Genomic DNA, 15,936 nt, shown 5'->3' on the forward strand with positions numbered 1-15,936 from the left:
CCAGAGCAAATTAGTCACGTAGTGTAAATTATCTTGGTGACAAAACCTGATTAAAATCAAACAAAACATGTCTAGGTTTCCTATTGTATCTGCAGGTAGTGAATACGCTCTGTTCATTTTTCTACAAAATTTTTAGTTTACTTTGTATATTGTTTACTTTTATCAAATGCATCGGTTATCAACTCCAGCTCTTACAATAAGCTCAATCAGCTAGTTCACCTCCCAGTCCTCCCTCAGGGTGAGCAGCATGCCATTGAGAACTTTGTTTAGGAATGTTGTGGTCACAAAGTAGAGGCTAATGATATAGCACGCAATGGCTTTTTTTGTTTTGGTTTGGTTTGAAGGAACAAAGTAACTAGTACACCTCACTAAACCCCTCAGTACGTTCAGTATGTCAACTTGTCGTTGCTGTTGAGTGGTTATATTTTCACTGCGTGTGAATTGTATGTGAAAACCCTGCGCTGCCACTACTTTATAATACAGTGCATCCAGAAAGTATTTATAGCGCTTCACTTTTTCTGGAATTTTTAACGTTCCAGCCTTATTCCAGAATGGATTAAATTCATTTATTTACTAAAAATTCTACACCCAATATCCCATAATGACGATGTGAAAAAAGATCTTTTGATATTGTTGCAAATTTACTGAAAATAAAAAAACCCTGAAAAATCACATGTACATCAGTATTCACAGCCTTTGCCTTGAAGCTCTAAATTGAGCTCAGGTACATTCTGTTTCCACTGATCATTCTTGAGATGTTCTAGCAGCTTAAATGAAGTTCGCCTCTGGTAAATTTAGATGAATACACATGATTTGAATAGGCATACACCTGTCTTTATAATGTCCCAGCGTAACTGTGCATGTCAAGCACAAACCAAGCATGAAAAGGAATTGTCTGTAGACCTCCGAGATAGGATTGTCTCGAGGCACAAGGCTGGGAAGGTTACAAAAAAAAATTTCTGCTGCTCTGAAAGTGGAACTGGAAGATGTTCTGAATCACCAGGACTCGTCCTAGAGCTGGCCGGCCATCTAAGCTGAGTGATTGGTGTAGAAGGGTCTTAGTCAGGGAGGTGACCAATTACTCGATGGTCACTCTGAGCTCCAGCGTACTTCTGTGGAGAAAGGAGAACCCTACATAAGGATTTGTGCAATCCACTAATCAGGCCTGTATGGTAGAGAGGCTAGATGGAAGCCACTCATCGCTAGGAATTTGTCAAAAGGCATCTGAAGGATTCTCAGACCATAAGAAACAAAATTCTTTGGTCTGATGAGACTAAAAATGCCAGGTGCTACATTTGGAGAAAACCAGGCACCGCTCATCACCAGGCTAATACCATCCCTACAGTGAAGCATGGTGGTGGCAGCATCCTGCTGTGGGGATGTTTTTCAGCTGCAGGAACTGGAAGACTAGTCAGGATAGAGGGAAAGATGAATGCAGCAATGTACAGAGACATCCTAAATGAAAGCCTACTTCAGAGTGCTCTTGACCTCAGACTGAGGCGATGGTTCAAATTCCAGCAGGACAATGACCCAAAGCACACTGCCAAAATATCATCGTAGTGGCTTGACAACAACTCGGTCAATGTCCTTGAATGGCCCAGCCAGAGTCCACACCTAAATCCTGTTGAACATCTCTGGAGAGATCTGAAAATGGCTGTACACTGTCGCTTCCCATCCAACCTGATAGAGCTTGAGAGGTATTGCAAAGAGGAATGGACAAAAATTCCCAAAGACTGGTGTGCTAAGCTTGTGGTATCATATTCAAAAAGACTTGAGGCTGTAATTGCTGCCAAAGGTGCATCAACAGAGTATTGAGCAAAGGCTGTGAATACTTACTGTACATGCGATTTTTCAGGTTTTTTTTTTTAAATAAATTTGCAACAATTTAAATAAATCTTTTTTCATATTGTCATTATGGGGTATTGTGTGTAGAATTTTGAGGAAATAAATTAATTAAATCCATTTTGGAATAAGGCTGTAACATAAAAAATGTGGAAAAAGTAAAGCGCTATAAATACTTTCTGGATGCACTGTTTATTAAACTCACTGCTCTAATATAGTCCATGTTCATGGCCATCCACAATCCAGGCCTCCTCTTGTTCCATGGTCACTGTCCAATCTTTCATTGCTCCACAGATCACTGCAAACAAACCAAATACTGGACATTACTAAGTCACTAATTACTAAGACAACGTGAGATCATACTAACAACATTCCTCACCATTTACTCACATTGGGCTGGTTTTATTTAATTTAATTAAATATTTATTTGTTTGTTTTTTGTTTGTTTGTTTGTTTATTCATTCATTCATTCATTCATTCATTTATTTTTCTTTTTTTTTGGAAGAGAGTGTTTTGTATATGTTTATGTTTTATGTCTTTATGTGCATTTGTTGTTGTCCCTATGTAAATTTTTTTGTGTGGCACTGTTATGAAATGAGGACTCTTGACTGAAAACTAAATCTGCCATTGGGTATAAATAAAGTAACATAAACTAACCTAACCCAACCTAACCTAACCTAACCTAACCTAACCTAACCTAACCTAACCTAACCTAACATAACCTAACATAACCTTCTTAACTTTTATGAATTGACTTCTTCTGTTGAAAATAAAACAGGATATACTGAAGAATGTTAGAAACTAGCAGCCATTGACATCCATAGAAGTAGCAAATACACTATGGACGTCAATGGCTGCTGCTTTACATTCATTAAAGGATCATTATTTGTGTTCAACAGAAGAATAAACTCAAACAGGCTTGGAACAAGTAAACAGTGAGCCAGGAGTTTTCATTTTTGTGTGAACGGTCCCTTTAATTAAAAATTTGTATTTTGTTTTTCAGCAAATACCTCCTTATATACTGTAAAACCCAAAAAGTTAAGGAAACCGATTCCAATAAAGCATTTAAGTTCAAAAACGAATCCTAATGAGTACTGTGAACTTAATCCATTTGAGTAAATGAGGCCATTTGAGCACGGTAAAGCCCAATAAATGAAGAGAACTCAAACTAAATGAGTACTGTAATACTTACGTAATACTGTAATATGCAAGCTGACACAGGACATCTTTTTTTGGAGTTTCGTTTTTAAAATAGGGTTTTAACAGTAAAATCATAATAATAAAATGACATCAAGTGACAATAGAACAATATTATAAAATGACATCAGGTACAATAGTAAAACTGCGAACAATTACATTTAAATAATGGGAAAATAAAACTAATCATAAAATAACAAAAGAAAAGAAAAAAAAGAAAGGCAAAAGTCTTGAATTATATAATTTCTACAAATTATTATAAAGTTTTACAGTTTTTATACATTTTTTTACTGTAAACATTTTGTGATGTAGCAATTAAACAATTTACGTCACTTAGAAAATTTAGAAAATTCATAAATATAACAATTTGGAGCCACAGTGATGACTCAGGTTAGCACTGTTGCCTCAAAGCAAGAAGATCAAACCTGGTTCGAATCCTGTCTGGGTCAGTTCGTGTTTCTGTGTGGGGTTAGCCTTCTCCTCGTGTTGTCGTGGGTTTCATCCGGGTGCTCTGGTTTCCCCACAAGTCCAAAGACATGTGCTATAGGTCAATTGGATGAACTAAATTGGCTGTAGTGAATGAGTGTGTATGGGTGTTTCCCAGTGATGGCTTGCAGCTAGAAGGGCATCGGCTGCATAAAACGTGCTGGATAAGTTGGAAGTTCATTCCGCTGTGGCGAAACCTGATGAATAAAGAAAAATAAATGAATGAATGAAAATTTAATACTATTATAATGAATAAATAGTTTTAAATGTATATAATTTTAAGTTTAAAAATAACTAAGTAGTTATAAATTATTAGCCACAAAAGACTTTTTGCGTAACAAGACTTTTTGCGTAATTTGTGTGTGAGTGTGTGCTCTCTGAAACTAAACACAAACCTACCTGGGTAAATCTGAAACCGCCTTTGAGCAACAGGCCTCAGGACTCAAAGTGACTTAAAGTTGCAGAGGACATTAACTCTTACCGCAGTTTTTACACCCCTATGTCCCGCATGTCACATATAAACAAGAAATGTGCCACATGATCATGTTTGTTGGCTTTTAAGTGTTATATTAAAATTATAGTTAATCCAGCAGTTAAATTTCTGCCATGAAACTTTACGGGCACACATAGGTCACCTAATCTGCTCCTGCGTCATTTACTACATGGCTGTGTCACCTCGGCAGCCAATAAGCTTGCTCTTTGTCATTTTAAGTGCTCGGCATCATTTTACGCTACGCTGTCACGTAAGTTCAGAGACCACCCTCTACCCCAGCTCCACTAGTGTTTAGATCTGCTACGGGGGGTTACATCCTGTTGAAACACAGTACTGGGAAACATCCATACACACTCATTCACACACAAACACTATGCCAATTCACCTACAGTATAGCGCATGTCTTTGGCCTGTGGGAGAAACCGGAGTACCCAGAGGAAACCCACGCCAACACGCAGAGAACATGCAAACTCCTCACAGATATGCCAACTGGCCCAGTCAGGACCAGCAACCTTCTACCTTTGAGGCAACAATGCTAACCACTTAGCCACCATGTCTCCTCTTCACAATAATTATTAAAACAAGTTGACAGATTGGCATCTATATAATGATGTATCTTTAAGCTGCTTTCTCGATCTGTTGCTGTATGACGTTTATTCCTGCCTTTAAGTTGATCATATTTCTTGACATCTCTTAATCTTCATGAATTTAATTGCACTGACTGTTTTGCAAGAAATTAATCAACCTGGTGCTTTCATTTCTCATGTGATTGGCTGTTTGATGCTGGGGGGCATCAAAAGGTGGGGCACTTTTTTGTTAATTACAAACTCTAGGTTTAAATCAAACACAAACTCTGGTTTTGTAATAACAAGCGTTGTTAAACATTGTAACCTGATCTTAAACAGGTTGGATTTGTTTGGTTTTGTCAGCTTACTCTGCAACCCAAAGTTTGTTTTACAGGCCTTGGGATATAAAGGATTTAGCTGAGCTTTATGAAATTATAAAATATAATAATCATTGGTGGAAAGAGTACTGAAAAATCATACTTAAGTAAAAGTTCCATTACTTGCACAAAAATGTAGTGCAAGTAGAGTAAAAAATCTGTTGTATTACTCAAAGTATGAGAAAAAGACCTTTCAAAAGTACTCAAGAGTTGTCATTGCCATGGTGCTCACAGTGACCTGAGTTCGATTCCCGGCTCAAAGTCCTATGCCGACCCTTCCCCACTCTCTGGTCCTAATACTTTCCTGTCTGTCCTCCACTATTCTATCCCAATAAAAGGTGGAAAAACCCCTAAAACATAATATAAAAAAAAAGTACTCAAGAGTCGTGAGTATTACGCTGTAAAAAAAATGATGCATTTACCTGGAATTTGTGGTTGTGTAAACGTAACATTCTAGTGCATTTAGTTATTGCCCAGCAGACACATGATCTCATAAGACGTTAATATTACAGTAGGTTAGATTTACAGGTTGTGATGTCAGGTGACCAAAATTAAATATCTAGCCAACGTTATTTTGATGTCCAGTAACGATGTCAAAAGACGTTGATATTTGGTTGATTTTAGGTTTTGTTGGAAAGTGACCAAATCCAACGTCAAGCCAACATCTTAAACCAACGTCATATTGACGTCAAATACTGACATTTATTCGTCAGATATAGCAACCAAAATCCAACATTTGATAGGCACCATAGTGGTAAAGTCCACACAACGTGAAACTGTAACATCATTAGACGTTGATATTTGGTTCATTTTAATATTTGGACATTAATCCGCTTTTCATTTCCAAACAAAATGCAATGTCCCCACAACGTTGGGGTACAACGTTAATCTGACGGCATGTTGATGTCTTGTGCCTGCTGAGTGTTTAAGACCATTTCGGTCATTATACAGTAAACAACCTTCATCTTCTCATCAGTGACGTGCATCTAAACAGTCTCTGGGTCAATGTGTGCAAAGATTTTAAACATCTTCTTTTAGACACTTTTAAAGCTTCCAAACAGTTCCCTGCAATTATAAATCGCCCATGACTTGAGGTAGTTCAATATGATGCGATTTACCTTCTTGATTGGACATTATACACAGGACTGATTTTTCTAATCCCCATAGACAAGAAAAATTTCAGTTGTAACTGCAGGTTGAAGGAAAGTATAATGGAGTAAAAGTACCAATACAGCACTAAAAATATACTCAAGGGAAAGTAAAAGTAAACATTTTTAAAATCGATTATAATTTCTGAGAAAAACTACTCAGAGTAATTTGAGTATTTGTAATTTGTTACTTCACACCACTGCTAATGATTTATTCTATTTATTATTACCTTACACATTTGTATAGTTTGTCATAGGCATGTTTCTCATGCGATGTTGACACGCTTATTATTTTCCGGTAGCTAAGTCTTAACTGCTGGTAAGTCTTTGCTTATAAATAGATTCCATTGTTATTTTGGTGTAAACCACTTCTTGTACAGTTTTTATAATTAAGTCAAACCCGTTTACGAGGAAGTTAAGTTTGTTGATAGTCAAATCAGGCCTGTGTATCAAGTTACTAATTTTAGTGTTGTGTCTTTGACTTGATGACTTTGAGGTCACATGGACAATATGTGAAACATTCATTCATTTTCCTTAATCACCACAGCAGAATGAACTGAAGTAGTCGATGTTTTAAGCATCTGTTTTACATTTACACAGATGCCCTTCCAGCTGCAACCCAGTACTGGGAAACACCCATCACACTCATTCACACACACACACACACACACACACTCATTCACTACGGCCAATTTAGTTAATCAAATTCACCTGTACCTTTAGACTGTGGGGGAACCAGGATCACTTGAACGAAACCCACACCAACATGGGGAGAACATGCAAATTCTAAATGCCAACTGACCCAGCTGGGACTCGAACCAGCGACCTACTTGCTGTGAGGTGACAGTACTAACCACTGAGCCACTGTGGCGCCAATAAAATTCTGCAAATTATTACATCACATCTATAATTGGACTACTGTAATATCTGGCTTGCTTCAGAAAGTGATGTTAAAATTGTAGATTATTTTGAAGACACAAATATTACTTAGGCCTAAATGTTATTTGAGATTTTAGTAATAGTCTTAATCAGCATAGTTAGCAATTTTTATACTTCTTTGTCATTTGTATTATGTCAACGAAGTTTTTACTACATGAGGTAAATGAAAATGTGTAAGATTTCCCTGGAAACTAGCTGACATAGAGGAAGTTATCACTACTGATTACTGATTGGACAGTCTCATCAACAGCGCCCTCATGTGTTCATTTAATTGATTGGGATACCCAGAAAATACTGTCATCAATCATTAGAATAGAATAGAATAGAATAGAATAGAATAGAATAGAATAGAATAGAATAGAATAGAATAGAATAGAATAGAATAGAATTAAATAGATCAAAATAGAATATAATAGAAAAGATCAAAATAGAATATAATATGAATAGATTAAAATAGCATAGAATATGAATAGATTTAAATAAAATAGAATAGAGTTAAATAGATCAAAATAGATTAGAATAGATTAAAATAGAATAGAATAGATAAAAAAGAATAGAATGGAACACTGTAGAATACCTTTTATTGACAACTAATTTGATTTTAATGATCATTTCTGATTATTTTCCATTACATAGTTCTGATAACTTCTCTGTATTAACCAGTTTGTGCAACTGCTAAATAATTCAGAGATTAACAACTCAAGCAGCAAATTTGAATCTCCATTATTGACATTTGCCATTGTTGAAATTTGCACAGGATGACTCAAATAGGGGAGCACCCCCACACAAAAATGATAATTTACAGTAAATATTTTTGACCATGCCATTATAATGTACAGTATTTACATCACTGTTAATAAATGCTACAGCATAGAGTTGTGTTAATTATAGCCTTGGGAACTGCTAAACTGTAACAAATAATATACTTTTGTTTTTAATATATATATATAATTATAGGATACTAAGTTTCTGTTTTACCGCCCGGCCCAGACTAGTCAAGGCTTCAGTTGCTTAATCACAGGTGTAGCCTACTGATGGCTCTCGCAACTTCGACACTGGTATTGAATCGTATAGAATTTCATTAAATTAACATTAAGCTAATTATGATGCCTAAATTGAAGTGGTGACCGAACTTGAGAGCTACTGTAGGTCTTATTAAACGATAGGCCTAGAACTGGCATGTTTTGTTTCGTCTTCGAGTTTGTGCTTAGTATGAGTTAAATAATTAAAGGGACAGTGAAAAATCATTTACTCACCCCTAGGTTGTGCCAAACCCTAAATTTATTTGTTCTGCTGAACACGAAGGAAGGAGTTTGGAAGAATGTAAGTAAACAAACATATCTCACCCAGTTACTGCCATAAAACATACTAAATGGGTGCCAAGATCTGTACTTAAGCTAGAACTGTTAACTTAGTAGAGTTATTTTCACTGTACTTTTGCTCAATTATTTTTTTTTTTAGGTTAGGATAATTTTTACACAAGTCAGATACTTATCAGAACTAAATTGAAGTCTAAGTCATCTGTAGTTGAACAGCAGGCCTTATCTGTGTTTGGACTCCTATTACACAGTAACAGAACAGTCAATAAAACACACCGGCACATCTCCCTTCAGTAGTGAGTGGCCTAAGTCAAAGGTCATGCAGTCATGTGACTAGATATATCCATATCCTCATTCATGAAGTGAAACCTGTACTTCATGTCAGTATATTGGAGCTCACGTCTGTGATGAAGCACATCAATAATAGGGCCTAACAGGTGTTTATGTTCACTGAACGGGACTCATCGGATACCTCAGAAATCATGTGAGTTACTTCTGCTATTATTACACTTTTTAGAGAGGCCGAGAATATTGTTGCTGATATTGTTACTGATATTGTTGTGTACTTTTAAAACTTTTCAAAGAGACAGAATATCTGACAGTGTACTTGAGAATAAAATTATGTAGATAAAAAAGCAGGCATTTTTACAAGTAGTAACATATATTGCTAACATATGATAATGACGATTTAGTATCGAGATTGTTTATAATCCTGTTTATGATATATTCAGTTTTTATTTGAATTTTAAATAGCATTTGTATTTATAATTATTACTTATTTTATAAATATTTTTATGAAATTTGAATCTGTTTCCTTAGTGTTTTGCTAATAAATCCATAGTTTTTATTATTTTAGTTACTTTACTATGTCACTTTAAACATCACATGAGAAAAGCTTATTTGGCAAATAGCTGAATCTTTTTTATTATTATTTTTAATTAGATTTTAGTTTTGTTTATTTTATGTGTAGTAATACAAATGGCTTTAGATGTATTACTTCATTTAAAATTTTGTTAAACTATCCCACATTTTTAGCAAATAACATGCAGCAAATATCTTTACAAAAGAAGTAAAAATGGTTAGTATAAATTGTGTTACATTCTCTGTGACATATTTATTATACAAGATTTTGATATCACACAAATGAATGAATAAAAGCTAATTATTTCAAATAAAGCTGATTGTTCGTGCTTAAGAATAATAGTTTGATAAGTAATAATAATATGGAAAAAATAAAAAGGTTTTACTGCAAACAAAGTTAGAATTAGGACAAAATTAATGCGGCAATAATAAACGTGGCCATTTTTTTCTGTTGATAAGGGGAAATGTTTTTAGGTTAATAGTGTGTAATAAATCTTATCTGTTGATATTCAGGTAGATTATGTTTTTAGGACACAATGTCTTATATAATTACAATAAAATAATTAGAACTGTCCTAAAAATAATGGTACTTTGTTTAAATTAAGTGGGTCAAATTATGTTTTGATGCTATTTTTTACAGAATGTTATCACTGTTTTCATTTAGCTTTGGTTTTATTCATGCATACGTTCATGCTGTTCAGTCGCACTCTCTGTTTTTCAGTCTTTCTGATTTGCTTTTTCTTTCCATCTCATCTCCTTTCTTGTATAGGGTGGAGTGTCAGAATGGGATTTCGGTGGATTTGTTCCTTCATTGCTCTCTAGTTCCTTCTGTGAGTAATGGCTTTTTTTTTTTAGAAAACACTCTTTCACCTCAAAAAATCATGCAACTCTTTCTTGAAAAGAGGAAGTGATGCTTCGCTGTTAAAGGGGCTCTGTTGTGCTTTTTACTATTTTAACTTCCTTTTAATGTATAATTTGGCAGTTTAAGTGTAAAAAAGGTCTGCAAAGTTACAAAACACAAAATTCAAACCCAAAACGTCCCAAAATTGTACTAAGTTATACTACGATACACCACAGGTTACAGTAGCAAAAACTATGCTATACTACAGTATTTATTACAATTTTCCTGTTCACTATAGTCAGGCCTGGCGCCAGGAAGTCAAAGCTAAGGGGGCACTTTAAATCCATAGGGGGGCACTAGACCTGGTGACTGATTTTGGTATCTTGTTTCTTTCATTTATGGTTACATGTAACAGTGTTACGTAATTTAATTACAAAATAAAAGTAACAGTAATTAGTTACAGTTACTGAGAATAAATGTGTAACTAAATTACAGTTACTTGTGAAAATGTTAAAGATTACAAATGGGATTATTGTTGAATAATGTTAATCTGTTGCTTTGACTGTTTTTGATATGCATGATGCCTTCTGATAAGGCCATTTATTAAAGAGCTGCTTACTGATGCTTTTGTTTGATTAGGTCAAACCCGCTCAGTGTAAATGCTTGAAAATGATTTATCTGAAAATATCCATTAGAAACCTTAAAGTAATCAAAAAGTAGTCAGATGTGATAAGTTTCTTTACTTTTATAAAGTAATCGAAAAGGTACACTACTTATTACATTTTAAATAGGGTAATTTGTAATCTGTAATCTATTACATTTCCAAAGTAACCTCCCCAACACTGAGTATAAATCAGCCTAAAGGACTAGCTTTAATCTCACCATTTTCATAATTCAATTGCTATGTCATTTATTTTAAAATATTTAAATGTGTGTTGGTTGGAACGACGAGGGTGTTAATAATTAATGACAGAAAGAATTTTCAGTTTGAGTGAACAATCCTTTATAAAAACTGGGGGGCACAAACTCTTTCTGAGGGGGCAATGCCCTCAGACAGAGATGTTTACGAGCGAGCTAAATGCTGCATTGTGTAACTATGGTACACAGACGGTACTGCTACTTCATAGTTGCCTAAATATCACTCTGAAATCCCGCCAAGACTCTCAAAGAACTTAAAAGAGTAATAAGAGATGAGCATGATATGACGTGAATACTAGTTAGCTCTCATAGAAATATACATTGGATGTCGCCTACCCTGATGTTGTCTATTGAAAGGAATTCGTCAATGGGCTATATGCACGCAGTACTTCCGCGTTTTGTCTAAGGCCGCGGTCCAGCTTCCGGTCTGGGTGATTTTAAGCGGAGGTAAACAGTATTATGGCAGAGTCGTCAATATTTACTCGCTGTTTGCGAGTAAATTATGGTCAACGATGTGCAAATGATTGTCCGGATGTGCTCTACAACACCGCAGAGCAAAGCTTGAGAAGGGTTTCAAGTTTTATGCATCTTCCTACCTGTGCAATTATGAAGGTAAGTTCAGCTAGCCTGAAGGCTAACTTTAGCGTTAATACTCTTACGATCCGTCCATCTGCAGCTTTATCACGTAAGTAAAAATAATCATATGTGTACGTAATTCTGTCTCAAAGTGTCAGGTAAAAACAGGGCAGGAATAAGATCTCAGTGAGTTCATTACTACCGATAGATCTGAAGAAATCGGAGTCTCCTCACCAGCTGAGAGTAGGACAGCATACATGTGAAGTTCTGTCCCATTCATACTTTTACTGTTCTAAAGTGACCACCACTGTTCAGTTCGGATAATTACAGAAACACAGATGCTGTCTTAGCTTGTAAGCATGATTATTGAGCAAGATATATTAGGAATAAAATAATACAATGCCGTTCCATCCACAACAGACAAATAGCACTATGTCAATGCTGAGATTTATTGCTGAAACATTGGAGATGACAGATGCAGTGTAACAGTGTAGATAGCATGCTTTCTATTTAGTCGATAACATTGTAATTAAATGGGAGGGTGACCCAAAACAATAAGGTGTCATTAGTTAATTTCACATCAACAATTTGTCTATTGCAGTAATAGCTAATGTTAACAAGCATGACTTTGGATTTTTATTCATTAGTAAATTAGTTTAACAATGCTAACTATTAAATATTAAATAGTTATTTTAATAGTGAGCAAATACATTAACTAATGAAACCTTATTTTAAAGTGTGACTAAAGGGAGCTACTTCTAAATAATTTAAATGAATGATTTACTGTGTAGTTTAATCTGATGATATTGCTGCAGATGCCTTTCAAAAGAAGATATTTTGAAGAAAGCTGAAAACCTGTAACCATTGACTTCCATAGTAGGAAAAAGAACTACTATGAATATCAGTTGTTGCAAGTTTCCAGCTTTCTTCAAAGTATTTTTGTTTGTGTTAAACCTCAGAAAGAAACTCAAACAGGTTTGGAACAAGTGAAGGATGAGGAAATAGAATTTTCAGTTTTGAGTGAACTGCCTTTAATGACTCTCTTTAAAAACCTATTAATATTCTTGTTTCTGTTTTCTAGGTAACATTATGAGATTCAGAGCTAGAAAATTTTATGTGTTACTTCATCCTGGAGCGGACATCCGTCAGAAGATCCATGCCATCGTCTGCTAGTTAATAGCTCCTGCTCTTGTGTGGCTGAGAGTGGGATATGCAAACATTTGGTTGCTTTGCTTTTCCAGACAGCCCATTACTCTGAAATGTGTAATGTGTGTTGTCACATGAACAATTGTTTGGAATGGATCAATTATGTGTTAAGTTCCATGAAACAGATGGGTGATTTATTTATTTATTTAATACGTATCAGCCCAAATACCTCTCTATGCACAAGTTACAGAAGAAGCACCTGATTCAAGAAAACAACTGATTCAATGTCATTGTTTCTGTTCATCTGAATAAAATATTTTTTTCAAAATGTTACATTTTTTTGACAATTTTTATTTCAAATTATATACAGTGAATTATATTTTATATGTACAGTGAATAAAATAAAGGTCTTTATTCTGAATTTAAAAATTGCACTTAGAAAGTAGCTTAAGAAATGTTTATGTATATTAATGTTCAGTTTTTTTTACTTCAAAGGCAATGAAAATAAACTATTATTTGCCATAAAAGCTCCTTTCTTTAAATGTCTGCGTCCGGTTGGCACTCGAGCCTCGATCAGTTTTCTAGACTGAAATTGTCAGCTACACTCTTGTTTTTTCTGTTTCTGTAAAATTCTCACGTTTAATATCAACAACCCACCTCTTCTGCACGACTTTGTCTTTTGGAAACGTGTGGAAACTAAGGTAAGAGTTCAATTTTTGACGCTGTGCATTGCTGAACGCAGCAGTGGTACTGTTCTCACGTCTTTGAAATGACACTTTTAAACGTTTAGATGTTATATTTATGTAGCTGACATAAACATATATAAGTGGGCTATAATGGCATAAAACATTGAGACAACTGTCCAAAACATTACTCGTTTTTATCAGTAGCGCTCCTGTTGTAGCACTGTACTGTACGATCGGCGGAAGTAGGCTCGGGGTCTTAAATTTGACCGGAAATGCGTCACGCGCCGCCGTGCATAGAGCCCATAGTCATTTTAGTACAGGGTAGCGCTCCTTTGAAATAAACGCTCCTTTTAATTGAGCGCCATCTAGCGGTCACAATCTAATGACTAAATAATATGAATATATATAACTGGACATTGCTTTTTTTTCCTCACCACCACACTGGTCTTTTTCACAAGATATAATTTTGTTGTTGGAAACTGTATTTTATATACTTAAATTGGACTTTTGCATGCTAAAAGTACTTGAGTAAGAGACGTTTTACTTGATTTGGGTCTCCCTATGATGTATGTAGCCTATACCTGCATTAGTCAACCTAAATCCTACTGTAGGTTGACATAAAACCAAAACCCATTTTTGTCTTAGGACATTTTAGTAAGCACATTTTAAAGTAACAGCAAGTTCATGACATGTTAAATATATAGTATAATTTGCTGGTTTTAAACATAGAATAATAATAAATATAGTTATGAAACAACCATAACATAACCCTTATGTCTTAGGACATGTTTGATTAACTTTTTATTACCTACACCAAATGTTGACTAATGAAGGTACATTTATATCAACCATTTATTTGTTAGACTACAGTATTGTCAAACCATGTTGCATACAAATGCATTCAACAGACTTACATGACAGTGCATTGCTGTAGAGGACAAATAAAACACGAGACATGCGTTTAGAAAGAGTAGTTTATTTAGTTTGACCTGCAAACTAGACAAACTTTCAGAAAACTACCCAGAAACATTATAACACGTGCGCTCGTGAATATGACCCGCGGTTGTCTTCAATAGTCCTTCTTTGCTCAACAGCTTAGCTGAAAAACAAAGCAAAACATTACAACAGTCAGACAAAAAGCAAAGAGCATAGAATTACCAAGAGGCGACACTCTACAATTTGGGAAACAATAACGCGCTTTTTGAATAAATTAAATAAAAACAATGCAGCTGCTTTCCATCGCGACAGCAATGAGATCCAATGGACGGCCGATCGCTTTCACTTAAAAATGGCAGAATCCGGGGCTGTTGCTCTTGGTCATTCTAAGCTCTTTGCATAAAGTTAAATCATAACAGTTACCATGGTGTCTATTTCAAACTATAGTAAACTAAAGTTTGAAACTATAGTTTAAAATAGACGATGAGTGGGCCTCGCTACTCCCACCCACCATAACCCTCGCAGCGAGGTCCCACTACCGGCCCTCCGTGTTTCCCTGAGGGTCCTCGGGGGTTGTTTGCTCCCTGCCTAGGGCTCAAAGGCCACCTCGCCCCAGGGAGTGCACGAGAAAACCGGGCGCCAGGCCGTGCCAGTATTCACTGGATGTTGCTCGGCGGCACATTTCGAGCAACAAACACGTAATATTCCTTGCGATGTTGCGTTTATGTACGCAAACCACAAGGAACTACAGCACAGACGGGTCCGAGTGAAGCTTCACGAAGCGGACTTCGTGAGATTGGCGTGGCTCCACTCGTACCGTCGGTATTGAACTCACCTTGGTCAAGTACAAACAGCAACACCGAGCGAACTGAAAACGCTGATAGAGAGCACACGAGCTTTATAGGAGCGCAGATGCAAATTTTTACAAGGCACGTCACTGCTGTCTTGTTGTCATGGCGAGCGCTGAAGAGGGCTCCCCTGATTGGAGCACAGACTCTGCGTCACGGCGAGTTGCCATCTGCCGTACACAAAAATATATTAAATATATTCAATATATATTTTTTGTACATTTTTGATGCTGTGTAATATTCTGGGATGCAGTAGAATATGGAGACAGATGAATATAATTGGATATATGCCGAGCTAGTGTTGTTCCCATATACTTTTAAACTTCAGGTGACCTGTTATTGTGAGTTTTTTCATTTTATACGGTTCCTTTGACAGCATTCATGTTTTAATGTCATTAAAATACATTCAGATAAATTAACTTTGGCATTCATTTAGTTGTTCAAGCGTAAAACGAGACAAATGGCCTTTTACTCGCACTCGCCCGTCAGAATCGTCAGGATAGCGCAGACGCTCCTTTGAATATACGGCGGTAAAATAAATGCTCATATTATAAAGACATGGCGGGGAAAATGTAATTTAATGCAGAGCTTCTAGTACAATCTGAGACCCACTTCATATTGGATATCACTCAGCCAGTGGAGATCGCTGATTTTTAAAGAAAACTAACCTTAAAAACGTGCAGATTTTTCCTTTGGCATACAGTTCGCCGGAAGCACTTAACCTGGCAAATTAAAAGTCCTATTCGCATGCTTCAGC

General features: G+C 35.8%; 1 protein-coding gene and 2 long non-coding RNA genes across 9 annotated transcripts in view; 2 read left to right on the forward strand and 1 right to left on the reverse strand.

The window, feature by feature from the left end:
• LOC141384873 (uncharacterized) overlaps positions 1–11,399 on the reverse strand; it is an 11,710-nt gene extending 311 nt beyond the window's left edge. Inside the window, exons 1-3 of one of the 2 annotated variants that reach the window (XR_012405476.1) lie at positions 11,324–11,399; positions 3,465–3,722; positions 1–2,140 (exon numbers count right to left, since the gene is read on the reverse strand). The exon at positions 1–2,140 is cut by the window's left edge and continues 311 nt beyond it. This is a non-coding gene — a long non-coding RNA (uncharacterized lncRNA). Of the gene's footprint in view, positions 2,141–3,464; positions 3,723–8,304; positions 8,563–11,323 lie in introns of those variants that run through there. The other variant, XR_012405477.1, reaches the window with a different exon arrangement.
• The window catches only part of stra6l (STRA6-like), a 21,039-nt gene continuing 13,843 nt past the window's right edge, over positions 8,741–15,936 (forward strand). For 4 of the 6 annotated variants that reach the window (XM_073914209.1, XM_073918486.1, XM_068220919.2 and 1 more), the window contains exons 1-2: positions 8,741–8,851; positions 9,998–10,058. In XM_073914209.1, coding sequence (XP_073770310.1) covers positions 8,811–8,851; positions 9,998–10,058 — 102 coding nt within the window. In that variant the 5' untranslated portion in view covers positions 8,741–8,810. Of the gene's footprint in view, positions 8,852–9,997; positions 10,059–15,281; positions 15,521–15,936 lie in introns of those variants that run through there. The other 2 variants (XM_073909950.1, XM_073926478.1) reach the window with 1 other exon arrangement.
• Positions 11,392–12,991, forward strand: si:ch211-134c9.2. Its single transcript, NR_186850.1, is given in 2 exon segments — positions 11,392–11,599; positions 12,645–12,991. It is a non-coding gene; the product is annotated as a si:ch211-134c9.2 (long non-coding RNA).

The sequence above is a fragment of the Danio rerio genome, chromosome 1 (genome assembly GCF_049306965.1).
Source record: "Danio rerio strain Tuebingen ecotype United States chromosome 1, GRCz12tu, whole genome shotgun sequence".
Lineage (NCBI taxonomy): Eukaryota > Metazoa > Chordata > Actinopteri > Cypriniformes > Danionidae > Danio > Danio rerio.